Source organism: Lemur catta, chromosome 17 (genome assembly GCF_020740605.2).
Source record: "Lemur catta isolate mLemCat1 chromosome 17, mLemCat1.pri, whole genome shotgun sequence".
Classification (NCBI taxonomy): domain Eukaryota; kingdom Metazoa; phylum Chordata; class Mammalia; order Primates; family Lemuridae; genus Lemur; species Lemur catta.
This window is the reverse complement of record NC_059144.1, coordinates 17,182,341-17,195,804: the sequence shown is the minus strand read 5'-3', so window position 1 is coordinate 17,195,804 and position 13,464 is coordinate 17,182,341. Positions and strand designations below refer to the sequence as shown.

Sequence of the window (13,464 nt, the reverse complement as noted above, 5' to 3'; positions counted from 1 at the left end):
TACTGCAGCAGGGGCAAGACAAGAGATATTGGGGGCCCCTTTACAGTGGTCGTGAGGATGGAGCAGAAGTGGGGAACTGGAAGGTGGTTAAGAAACACAATCAACATGCGATCAAATGTGGGCATATTGAAGAGGACTCCCAAGTTTCCAGTTTGAGTGGCTGCCCACATGAGTGCAAATAGGAGAAAGGGTCACTTTTCAGAGTGTGTAGTCAGAAGCAGTTTAGAATGGGGCGGACAAGAGAAAATGACACATTTTGTTTGGGCTGTTTTCCCACCTCAGCAAATCACTCAAAATTATGCCACACAAGTTAGCATCTCCACGGGTTCTGTTTTATAGTTAGTCCAGGTTAGATGGTGTTTCAGTGTGTGGACTCCACTATCACATTGCCCAAGTTTGACACTCAGCTCTGCCACTTATTAACTGTGTGATTTTGGACAATTTTCTTAAACTCTATGTGTTTCAGTTTTCTTATCTGTAGCACACTCTAATTTAGTAACATGCCCTGCCTCTTTTAGCTCATCCAATAGTTAGCTTTTCTGATTGCCTCATTGTTTTTGCTTTTCTTTCAGCCTGACTAGACAATGTGTCCTCTAAAGGCTCAGGCCATGGCATGTCTTTCACGTACTGCCCTCCAGCCCTGCCACCCTGCTACCACATGACTTGGTGCACCATCAATGCTCAATGCTGATACCTGGGGCTGTGTTCTGAGTGACGCTCTCTTGTACAAGAGACAGAGTGTCGATCTTGGGCACCATCTGTTCTCATTTCACTGGGCTTTCCCATTCAACATGTTTTTAGGGAATTCCCAGTATTTGCAAGGCATATTTGAGATAAGGATGAATCAGAATAGACGGCTGATGGTTCAGTGGAGGAGATATGATATGAATACAGAGGACAAATATAAGGCAGAACATAACATGGATCCTTCAAGACAGGATCCAGCTGGGGAAGAGACTGTGTCTAGATGGAGGTCAGGAAGGATTTACTGGAGAAGATGATTCTTGAAATAGACCTTAAACTTGGATAATATCTGGTCACATGGAGCTGAGGAACACAGGCATTGAATAAGGAGAAAAGTTCATAGGAAAAACAATTGGAGTGGTGGTGAGACCGGAGACCTGCCAGGACCGCTGTGGATGGGGGCACAGCACAGCCAGGTAGCGTTCCCCAGACATGTGCTTCTTCCTTCACTCCCACCCCATGAACCATTGTTATAAGGGAGAGAAGACAGTGAAGGAGTTTAGACAATGGGTTTGGGAGTACAAGTTTTATTTTTGAAACATTACCCTGGCTACAGTGTGGAGGGTGGGTTGGAGGGGTAGGGTGACGTCAGGTAGCCAGTGAGGAAACTCATGCAATAGAGCCATAGCTGCCTTCCCCAGGGAAGAGGAGTTGGGGGAGAGAGAGAAAGAGAGAGGATGTGACCAAAAGAATGTAAAGATTCAGGTTTAGAGGAATCTGGGGTGTTGGAATCCCATCTGTTGGACTAATTGGATGGGAGGTAGTAGTTAGTGCCTGTCAGTGAGATGGGGACATAAGATTGGGAACGAAGGCCGGGCGCAGAGGCTCACGCCTATAATCCTAGCCCTCTGGGAGGCCGAGGCAGGTGGATCGCTCGAGGTCAGGAGTTCGAGACCAGTCTGAGCGAGACCCCGTCTCTACTAAGAATAGAGATAAAAATTATCTGGACAACTAAAAATATATATAGAAAAAATTAGCCAGGCATGGTGGCACATGCCTGTAGTCCCAGCTACTTGGGAGGCTGAGGCAGTAGGATCGCTTAAGCCCAGGAGTTTGGGGTTGCTGTGAGCTAGGCTGACGCCACGGCACTCACTCTAGCCTGGGCAACAAAGTGAAGCTCTGTCTCAAAAAAAAAAAAAAAAAAAAAAAAAAGGATTGTGAACGAGTTGGGGAGTAGGTAATGATTTTGACTTTGACTATGAAACACCTGAGGGATTTTCAAGGTAGAGGACCAGGGACAGATGAGCCAGGACAATGGAGCTCTACTGAGAGAGGACTGAAGTGAAGGCTCATTCCCTCTAGGCCATTTCCGTCTTCAAGGCCAGCAAAACTGCAACCACTGGGTAGAATGACAAATCCACAAATGAAGACTTGTGCCTTTGGCACAGTGGCTGCATGCGGGGGAGGGCCATTGGGTCTGTCTGGAGTTGGGGGCTGGTGGGAAGACTTCATTGAGGAGGTAACACTTGGGAGTCCTACTTGGAAGGTCTTGAGGCTGAGGGTGACAGGAACTTTGTAGGTGAAGAATGTCAAGACATTTCACTCAGAGAAAGCATATGCACAAAGGAAGAGTATCGTGAAGTTGGGGAAAACAAGCCCAGAGAGGAAAAATGGGACCTGAACTTGGGTCACCTGTTTCTTAGTCCAGGATTTGCTTGTTTGCTGCCAGTCTCCATGGACAGATAGAGCAGAAGTCAGCAGCATGGGCTCTGGAGCCACAGAGTCTCAGTTGGCATTTTAACTCTGCCTAAGACCATGGCAAACTCATGTAACCTTTTTGAACTTCAGTTTTCTCTTCTCAAAAAAGCAAAAGACATGCCCTACCATGATTATTAGGAGGATTAAAATCAGAGTATGGCAGCAGTTTAAATGGAAAATGAACAAAGTAGATCAGTGTGTGGGTATTTATCGCAACACTGCTGTTACCATGTTAGCGGTGGGTGGGGAGCTGGTACAATTGACAGTCATGTGGAGATGGATGTCCCTGTAGATACTGTGCATTGTAATTCCTTCGGCAGGACCAGTGAACAAAACCTATCCCAACCATTAGCTCATCTGATCTTCAGACTAGCCCCTTAAAAGTGGCTACATCTCAGAGAGGACAAAGCAAAGGCTGAGATTTGTTAACTTGCTTCTCCAAGGTTAACAGCAAATAAACAGGACTGTGAAAATTTGGATCCAGTTTTTCTGATTCCTGACCCACAGCTACAAGGTGTCTGCATCCATTAGGTTGGGAGCCACTGGAGGGCAGATACAAATCACAGAGGATCAATGCATAACCAGAGATGCATATATTTTATAACTTACAGTAGACACTCATATTTCAAACTCAAGACAGTACAAATACACTCTTGGAAAAGTTACCATTTGGACAGATAGGGTGTGGTTTGTGGAAAGTTTAGACTAGACCAGGAAGGGCAGGGTGGGGGAGGAGGGGAGGAGACAGGCAGTTATTCCTAGTGGCTAGAACCATGCATGGTATCAATTTTGAAAATATCTCCCTAAAAGTTGCCTAGTTCTCATTTGCAAAGTAAGAAGGGATGGAGAGGTTAATGTAGGACCCAGACAAGTCCTGGGGTGCAGCTCTGCCAAAGAATCCTGCATAACCTGGCTCTGGTGTTACCCTGTGTAAAAGTGCAGACTGTACCTTTAGCTTTGGGGGACCATGCTCAGACTCCAGGAAGTGTGTCCCAAGATGTAAAATTGAACTATAAGACACATGTGGGCATACGCATATAGTTCCACACCCCACAAAAATTAAAGTGGAGATCTTCTCATAAGTGAGTGGCTTATAAATACCTTCAACCATTAGGATATACTGGCTTAGGCACTAAAACTTGAGCTTTCCACCTTAATTTGCATTGAAGGCGCACAGTGCCCTGTGGTATCAAGCTGAGGAACCACAGAGGTGGCCTTGCAACTCCTTGATTGCCCATTGTTTTGTGGGTAAGGATGTCCAACTATTCTAAGGGGAGGACACAGGGGATGAAGATGACCAGGACTGCAGTGCTGAGTCAGCGATGAGGGTCTCTCTCAATGTCAAGACTCAACATGGTCCTCATGAAAAGGAGGTGTGTTCTATGACATAATGGCATGTGGCATCCATTCTAGAACATTCTGAGGTATATATGTGATCAATAGATCCAGGAGAAAAAGATGGAGCCATTATCTTGTCACAGCATAACGATGGATATTTTGCAGCGAATGTGGCTGAAACCACACCAGTAACTAACTCCATCAGTGAGGGGCTCCAGGATCCCTTCTTATAATGCTCTCATAACCCTGGGTGTCTTTATGTAGTCCCGATTCTGCATGGTTCCACATTCAAAGAATCCAAGTCTAATCAGCCAAGGTGATACAAAAGAATTCTAAACTTTAACTTGCATCTCTTGCAAACTATAAGAGAATTCCTTTTGAATTATCCTCCAACATCTCATATCTCTTTCTGCCTTCCATTTCTCAAGACCCCCTACCCTGTTACAAAAAAAACCTAAGCAACAGCAACAAAACATCCCTTGGGCCTTTTTGATATTTCTCTGTCTGTCTGGCTGTCTGTCTCTCTCCCTTTCTCTCTTTTCTTCCCTCATTTTCCCCCAGTTGTCTGAATTTAAGTTAACTTAGCCCTCCCCTTCATCTTTTGTCTTTCAAGCCCATTGTCTTCCTGCTTTTCAGTTCTGTGTCATGACAGAAACCCCTAATGGCAAGAGAAAGATTCTCTTTGGAGAGTGAAGAGGAAGCCCTAAGGCCAACCATGGTGAAGTCTTTAGAGGGAGAAGCTGGAAACAACTGTGGCTGTAGCTTCAGGGAGACTTTGAGTCAGTGGAATCTATTAGGAGCAGGAAAACAAAACAAAACAAAACAAAACAAAACCAGAAAGCACCTATGCCTGTGCACATGGAGGGCAGGGAGAAGACCCAGGAAAGTTCGAGCTAGTGGATGGAGCGTAGCAGGTGTTTGACCTCTGAGAACTCCTGGATCCAGGAAGGCTAGGCAATGATGGGAGGCTAAACAGGTGCTGACAGTAAGAGCCTGAGCTGTGGTGATTAGCCTATTATTTGGGAGTCTCTTTTATTTTAAATCTTCTTCTTTTACGTAGATGTGGACAGCATTCTGGCCAGGAGTAAGTTAGTAGCAGACTCAACTGACCATGAAGTTTACTTATATTTATATACGGGGCTAAGTTCAGAAAAGGTGCACAGAGGATTTCACCACACCTTTCACTGTCCTTTGGCACAGAAAGACATCGTTAGTGCAAAGGGTACAGGCCTGTGTTTAATTTTTCTCTCTCTCTTTTTTTTAATTTCAGCTTATTATGGGGGTACAAAAGTTCAGGTTATATACATTGCCCATGCCCCCCCATCCCCCCAGTCTGAGTTTCAAGTGTGTCCATTCCCTAGACAGTGCGCATCACACTCATCATGTAGGTATACACCCATCCCTTCCCCCCACCCCCCACCTCAGTGCGATACCCAATTGGTGTTATTCCCAAATGTGCACTTAGGTGATGATCAGGGAAAGCTCTCACAAAAATCAAATCACGGTGGATAATTTTTCTCTTGATCCACATTTTCGCCTCTTCTCTCCATCCATCTCTAAACTGTTTCTATCAACTAGGTCAGCAAAATGTCCTATTTTCTCCAAAAGATACTGTGTAAGTAAACTCTGATGGGCGCCTTCCCATCCCACCACCGCGATGTCCGAGTTTTGCCTCCTGGGGACGGATGGTGATCATATGACGCTGCCTGTGGATTGGTCTGATGGACAGTTTTGATAGACAGGAGAGTTGAGGCAGACACTCGGAGAGGGTTAGAACCATACCAAGGACTCGCTTCCTAGTTGCTCCCACCCTGGAAACATAAAGCCCTTTCCTCCCTCCCCCAAAGTCACACATTTCAGAAATAGCTGTTGAGAAGGAAGTGAAATTTCTTCACAAGCTCACAGACGACGGTGACGTGGGTTAAGCCAGGCTTTAGAAAGAGCAAAATTGGAAGAGTATATCTGACTTACAAATCAGTGGCAAAGAATGAGAGAATTTCTGGCCTATTAAAGAGATATTCAATTCCATTAAATTGGTTACTTTTTCCAAGTAGACAATCCCAAACTCACCTCTGCCTCTAACAGTATGTCAATGGTCTTCCATGTGCAACATGCTTATTGCCCCCGGAGAAATCTAAACTTGTGTCCTGCCTCATATAATAGCAGCTGCCTAGTCACTGAGACGTATTATACGGCTACGTTTCATCGGTGATGATGGTGATGTGATAACACTGCTGTCTTGAATCCTGTGAGGACTTTTCACCCCCAATATTAACACAGCACCTTCTCTTCTCCCTAGGTCCCTCCCACCAGAAAATCAGTAGCTGGATGAGAACCTTAATTCTTAAGCCATTCTGCCGAGATTTTGAGGCAAGGAGTGATCCTGTCAGACAAAAGATGTCAAGAAAGGCTGTCCTAACATAAACTGCCCTGGCCAGAGGAAGGACAGGCTCAAAACAGGTTCAAAACAGAATCATGAGAGAAAGACAGAGGGACATTCTGGTGCCTACATGGCTAAGAGAGGGCCAACTGCATGTGTAGTGGGAACCCCGGTATCTCTCTCTCTGAATCACTGGTGGCTGGACATGGGGACACTGCTTTTTTTAAATTTTATTTTCTGCATTTATATTCATGTGGTTTCTAAGGCAGAAGCTGCCATTAGTCTTGGGGGAATTCTATCCCTTTGTTCTGGTGGGGAGCAAGTTTCATGCGCATTTTTTATCCTTCAGACAGAAGCAAGTCCCTGGCCCTAGTTCTTGGGGTTGCCCTGAACTCTGTGTGTAACCAAAACCCAGAGCTTCAGGCTGAGGTATTAGTTTGGTTAATAATATAAAAGGCTCTTTTCACTGGGGGCAGAGCACATTATATTAATAGCACATATTATAATGTGGGTAAATGCTTTGTTTGCTCTGGAAGACAGGGGAGAGGGGAGGTAGAGCTAAGGTTGGGGCCCTGGCTTTGGAACTGAGAAGACGTGGAGGTGGGAAGTAGGCCTGGTAACACAGTGGCAGGCAGGGGTAAGGAGAGGAGGTCAGCAGGACTCCTGTTTAGAGGAATAACCAATGCACCTGGAGGTCAGCGATAGGCGATATTCATTCCTTGTATTTGCTTTCACTCCTTGTAATTCCCTTGTGTTATCCTCAAGTCTGTGAACATCTCCTAACCAGGAGATGCTGGTGTAGTAAATTCTGGGAAAAGGGAGGAATCTGCACCCTTGCTTTCATGAGCAACGCCACTGGCAGAAACATACACAGTAGGAGAAAACTGCGTTAGTTGGCCCGAGGTGCCTGGGGAGACAGAATATTAAGAGGTGACAAGCAGCAACAACCCAGCTGGGAAGGTCTGGGGGGACATGGAGTAGGAAGGAGCCTGGAATAGGAGCATCCCTGTAGGCTTTTTATCTCAAGCAGAGGGCAGCTTGGGATGCTGCTACTTGACCGATGGAAATCAGGGATGCTTGGAGGTGAAAAGAACAAAGCATTCCTTTCCTGCAACTGCATTTCTGGGCTCACAGATATTCCAGGGGCTCCCCAGCTGCCTCGATGACATGACTGATCACAGCACAGCAGGCAACTCCAGGAAGACTCATTTCATGGTATAGAGAACCCACTGCACACCCAGGTGGCCCAGCTGTAGAGACCACTGGCCCCTTAGAGACCAGGCATCTGAGGGCTACTTGCCGAGCAGGCAGCATACACCCTTCGGGTACCAACACAGTGAGCCACAGTTGGCCCAAGTATTTCAGGACCATGACAACCAAATCAGAAGATCCCTGCTGGACAGTGATCCACAGAGCAGTGACCTGACCACATGGCAGGTCAGCATGGGGTCAGCAGAGTCTTTAGGGCAGTGGCAGAGACTCACCTCCTTTTGATGGTGAGCATCACGCCCAGGAGAATGATGATGGACATGAGGAGGCCAGCGATCACGCCGGCCATCTTCACGGTGTTGTCCACCTGCTTCTCTGGCTCCATGGTGTTAGAATTCTGGGTGGAGGCACCTTGGAGTGGAACAGGAAAAAGCAAAGATGTTGAAAAGGTTCACACATGCGACTTCACAATAAACATAATGGCAACAGCTTCCTTTTTTCGAGAGCTAACTATGTGCCAGGCACTGTACTAAGAGCATTATATACATTGTCCCATTTGATACCTTTTAAGGATTTACCTTTTTTAAGGATTAATCCTTTGTGAGGTTGCGATTATTAGATCTTTTGCATATGAAGAAACTGACATGCAGAGAAATGAAAGAAGTTGCTTAAGGTCATGTATGTGCTGTGTTGGAGCATCCTTTTCCCTCCAGTGAGATCAAGTGGCAAATTTTTATCTCCTAGAGCTTTGTCCCTAGGATCAAACCATTTGATCTACAGTTCAGTGTTTGGGTTCATGGAATTGTACCTAACCCTACTTTAGTCTTTCAGGTAAATGGTGGAAATGACAACTTCATGTTAAGGCAACACAATTAAAATCACTGGACTTCTAAAGATAAAAAAAGCATTTGTTTTATTCCTCACATGAAACAAATGGTAGGGTAAAAAGTTAGTGTATTAAGGGGAACTGCCTTGGATTCCAAAAACCCTTAAATCTGATTAGCTCCATGAGTCTAATGCAATGCATTCTACCAGGTGCTAATTCACTGCCTCCATCCCCAGTAGAGGAAGGCAGGAAACTGGCCACTTACTACATTCTCAACCTGTGCAGAGTTCATGGATCTAGCTTGGTCAATCCTCAAAACATTCCCGAAGATAGACATTGATTTTCCCATTTTATAGATGAGGAAACCAAGGGAACTTAAGGAACTTGCTAAAGGTTAACTGATCAAGGTCAGGGTCAGGATTCCACAGGTTTTCCACAGGTTTTCTGCCTCCAAGTTTAGACCTTAGTGGTCATAAACCTTGAATTCAACTCTCAATCCCCTAGTTTCTCAATCCCACTATCCCTAAAACAACCATTTGGCTTATGCCGTAGCAAAAATAAGCAGTCAAAGAATGCCAAAGCCCAGCCTCCTCATGCCATGTTCTTGGGATCAGAGGCGACTTCTGATTTCAGACATTCTGGAGAGTGGTCCTGAGGTTACCAGCACCCTAAGTGAACGTCCTCCTGCTCCCCTTCATATTCCATTCCCAACGGTGCCACATTTGTGCGAGCAGCTGAACGTCCTAACTCATTCCTCATTTTTTGCCACATCAGCCTCAGCACATCCTTCATCAGCCAGTGCACCTTCTCTGGCGCATGTGCCCCTGGGAGAGTTTCTCTCTCTCCTCTAAATTCTGTTAACACTTTATGACACTGCGCAAACCTCACAATCTCTCTTACCCCGATGCATCAATATTATTAGTTATCTGTCTCCACATCTGTCTCCTCCAGTGGTCTGCAAGCTTTTCAGAAGTGAGGGATTATGCCTCGTTTATCTTTGTTTTCCCATGTTAGCAGAGTCTGGCTGGTAATAACGGCTCCCTAAATGTTTGCGGTTGTTCACTGTTTAGCTCAAGGGATGACGTCTCTGCCCACACACATTTGTTCTCGTGGAACTAAATTGAGTTTTCTCCTTTTCTTAGTCATGTGTTCACAGAACTCAGCTGAGCCTTGAGTTTAAGAGATGCTACTACCCATACGCTATTGTTCTGATTTCCCCAAACTCATGATGTTTTAGAACAGCCCTCTAGCACATTGATGCATCCCTTTGTTTTGGCTTACCAGTGTCAAGGGTTTCCTCTCTCAGAGCACTTGCCCCAGACTGCTGTAACTTAGACAAGTTGGGTTTACTTAGCCAAGTCTCCCCAGTGAGAATAGTAAGTCTTAAGGAAGAGGGTGCATCCTATTCATCTCTCTAATGCCAGTGTCTAGCACAGGGCTTCCTCCTTAATAATCGATGCTTAACAGATGATTATGAAATGACATAAAGGTGAGTGAATCAAATTGTTGGCTTCATTTATTCATTCAGTCATTCATTATTTTGCTATTGATCACCCACGTGCTGTGTGCCAAACTATGCTGTCTGTAGGGTCCAAGATTCCTCTGGGAAGCCTTACGGATGAAGGATTTTATTCATTCCTTTCCCAAGCTCATCCAATTCCAGGGCTACCTGAACAGACTCTGCCAATGTACAGCCTAGAGAATGCCTGGGGGAGTTAGCCAGCCTGTCTGTAGCAGGGCTGGTCTGACTTTCCAGGGTTGGGGCTTATTCCGAATAGCTCCTATGTAGCCTCTGTCTCCTGGTTTGGAGATATGGCTAAGCCACCATGTATCAAGCATAAAGGAAGTGGAGCACTTCAGATCACAATTTCCTCTATACTGACAGAGTCTTTTATTAAGATTTGGAGGAAGGGTTGGCTCTGGAGCATTCATGCACTGGCACAGCTAAATTTCACTCAGTGCCTGCTATGGGGTCCAAGTCTAGAGACTTGGCATACACGGGCAAAGAGCCCCTGGACAGGATCTCCTTACCCTAGGAACTCTGTGATTAGCTTGGTCTAATGAAACTCACACTTTGCTCCTTCAGTAAACAATCACAAGGACCCACATGTGCCGGGCATTTGGTGATACAGTGGTGAGCAAAACAGGCACAGTTCCTGCCCTCAAAGAGTCTACAATTAGCAGTGGTTGGGACTAGGGGCATACAATTAATAAACCAAGAATCGGTAATACTGAATTTTCAACACTGTTAATGGTTTGAACAGAGGGGCACATGACATTTGGAATGTGTATAAAAGGAAAACGAGTGTCATTTCTGGGAGGAAGTGGCCAGCAGGGTGAGCTCCAAGGGAAGACAGGCTAAAACTAGGCAGCGGGAGCAAGAGAGGAGCATATGGGAGCGGCAGCAGACGTAGCCTTGGCCAAGGCTGTGCACTGGGGCGGGCACTCTGGCACATTCAAGACATAAAAGAAATGTGAGGGTGAGAAATCAAGGAGGGGAGGATCAGAAAGAAGCTGGAGAGGGCAGCAGGAACCAATTTACACAGGACATTATAGGCTACAAAGAGGGATTTTGTTCTTTAGCCCAAGAAACATAGGGAGCCACTTAAGTGTTATTCATGGAGCAATGATATGGTCAGATTTGTGTTTCCAACAGACCATTCCAGCTTCAGGGTGGAACCAAAGTGGACTGGGGAGATGAATTCTGAGATCATCGCAGGAATCCAGGTGGGAGGTGGTAATGGCTTAGTCTCAAGTAATAACAGTGAAGATAGAGAGAGGTGATAAAAGAGACAATTACTTGAAAGAGATATAGCTAAAAAATCTTTTGATGGATAGGATATGGGGAATAAAGGAGAAAGAACTGTCACGGATGACCACACGTCTTTGGTTTGTATGACAAGGTGGATGAGAGTGATGTTTATGGGTTCCAGAAACAATGGAAAAAGAATAGTTTTAGGGAGAAAATATGTGTATTTGGGACAATTTGAGCTGAGAGATACTCCAGAAAAGTACGTAGTTAAAAATGCAGATCTGGAGCTCTGAAAAAATATCTGAGCTGGAGGTGAAAATGTGTGAGTCATATGCACATAGATGGTGTTTGAAGCAGGGGGGTTGATGAAGTCACCCAGGGAGGGAATAAGGAGAGAAGCAGACCTAGAATAGAGTCTTGAGGGTCTGCGGCACTTGGTGAGTGGGTAAAGAAGGATAAACCTGTATAGGAAACAGGAACAGCCAGACAGGTAGGAAGCAAACCTGGGAGAATGTAACATCCTAGAGCCAAGAGAAGAGATTGTTACAAAAACGAGGTAGTGATCCATTGTGTCCACTGCTGTTCCTAGGGTAGAATCAAGCTCCGTAGCCAAAGGAAAGTGAAGATCTTGGATGAGTATTAGAAAATCTCCCCCCACCGCCAATTCCAAGATGTTCCTAAACAGAAGTATCTTCAGCAGTGACCATGAACCAATAGAACATACTCGAGGGCCACAGAGGAACACCCAGGGGATTGAGGGAGGCTGTCTGAAAGGTCAGAGCTCAGTGGTTTAGACAAATTCAATGAGTTCAGCCAACAGGCATCAGAGCTGAAATCACAGACTACACAAAGAAGTTTTTAGGAGGAGCCATGCTTGGCTGGTCCAACCAGAGTTCACACACAGAGATGTGAGCTTGCCTTGGGATTTGGAAACCCAACTTTCACTTCTTTAAGAGGACTTGCTCTCGACTCTGGGGAATTTTGCCTCTGTTCATAAAGGAAGGGTGCCATCAGTGTTCAAAGGCAATACAGGAACAATGGAAATGGCCCTGGGACTAAAGGCCAGACCACATTCACATGTGGCTCCTATATCTGGGAGAAAACAAAAACAAAAACAAAGGGATGGACAGAGGGTGGGATGGTCCTGCTCCTGTGGCAGTCAGGAGTGGGTCCCCAGGGCTCACACTGTAAGTGCCCAGTGGAGCCGGGTGGGAGCAGTTACAGGGAAGCACACCAGGCTTGGTGTCTACAGGGCCTCCCGGCCGTGTGATGGGCTTTCCACAGATGCCAGCACTGGGCCCACACAGGAGGCTGCCTGTCTGACTCAGTGGCCCCAGAACCCAAGGGGGCTTTTCAGAGGGGTAGACTGGAAGCCCTTCAGTGAGATAGTGGCTGGATTGCTCTCACCTGAAGCCCACCCTTTTCATCACGGTCAGCCTTAATATGAGTCCCAGTCCCTGAAAGACTGTCTCTGACTCTGGTGATTCCTGTCTGTTAAGCAGGGACCAGGAATTTGAGAACTGGGAGAAGGGGGAATCCTCTTCATCTCTGCCCTCCATGGGACTCAAGGTGAGAACAGTCCAAGTAAATCGGAATTGGCGACCAGGTGACCACCAGGTGATACATTTATCCAATTGGAGAAGCTTTAAGGCTCTACTTGAGTGTGATGCGATCATCAAAAACAGTCTTGTGAACTCAGCTTGCCCTGGCAGGAGACTGCTATCTCTAACATGAGGCTGCAAGCCTGACCTTATACCCAGACCAGCTATGCCCTGTGATCTCTGAGCACTCCCGAAGGGTGAGCCAGTTCTCTCAAAGCAGCTGCTGCTGCCTCCTGCTGTCTGCTCTTTCTCCTAAAGCCACGATGGCTTAGTCTCCTTCCAGCTCCAGCCCGGAGTCCTCATCTGGCTTTTCATATGCTACCTGTCTACTCTTACATATGGAAACTTGATGCCCAAAGCATGGCTCTTGGTTTCTTAAAATCCACTCCCCTCCTTCAATAGCAGCTCTTTACATAGGGCCCAGTTGCCATGTTTTGTCTCTCTATTGCCTCTTCCCCTGCTCCCAAACAACCACCCCCACTGATTTTTCCCCAGCGACTCCCTAGTCTCAACAAGGGTGTTGCTGCTCTGCTCTGCTCCACACTCACCACTCTGGTGAGTCCTGTCTAACTATGGACTCAGCCCCCTTGAGTGGGACCTCCAGGGTGAAGACAGGCCCAGAGCCTTGGTACTCCAAAAGCAGTCCAATGTCCAGAATGTCAGCATCACCCGGGAGTTTATCAGACATGCAGGATCTTAAGCCCCACTGCAGACTCCTGAATCAGCAGCTGCATTTTAACAAGGTCTCTACATGATCCAGGTGCACACTGAAGTCCAGAGATCACTGACTTTTCAAAGATCAGAGCTAATATCAATGGGTAAAAGTGACAGGGGGTAGATTGGGGGCCAACACAGGAAAAGCTGCAATGCGGAAGAGCTACCCAGCTGAGGCTAAAGCCCAGAGCGGGCCCTTCCA

General features: G+C 46.3%; 1 protein-coding gene across 2 annotated transcripts in view; it reads right to left on the bottom strand.

Annotated features, from left to right (window-relative positions):
* PTPRT (protein tyrosine phosphatase receptor type T) overlaps nt 1-13,464 on the bottom strand; it is a 1,002,137-nt gene that overhangs the window by 144,351 nt on the left and 844,322 nt on the right. For both annotated transcript variants that reach the window (XM_045528255.1, XM_045528256.1), the window contains one exon: nt 7,645-7,780. In XM_045528255.1, the coding sequence (XP_045384211.1) occupies nt 7,645-7,780 (136 nt within the window). The remainder of the gene's footprint in view (nt 1-7,644; nt 7,781-13,464) is intronic.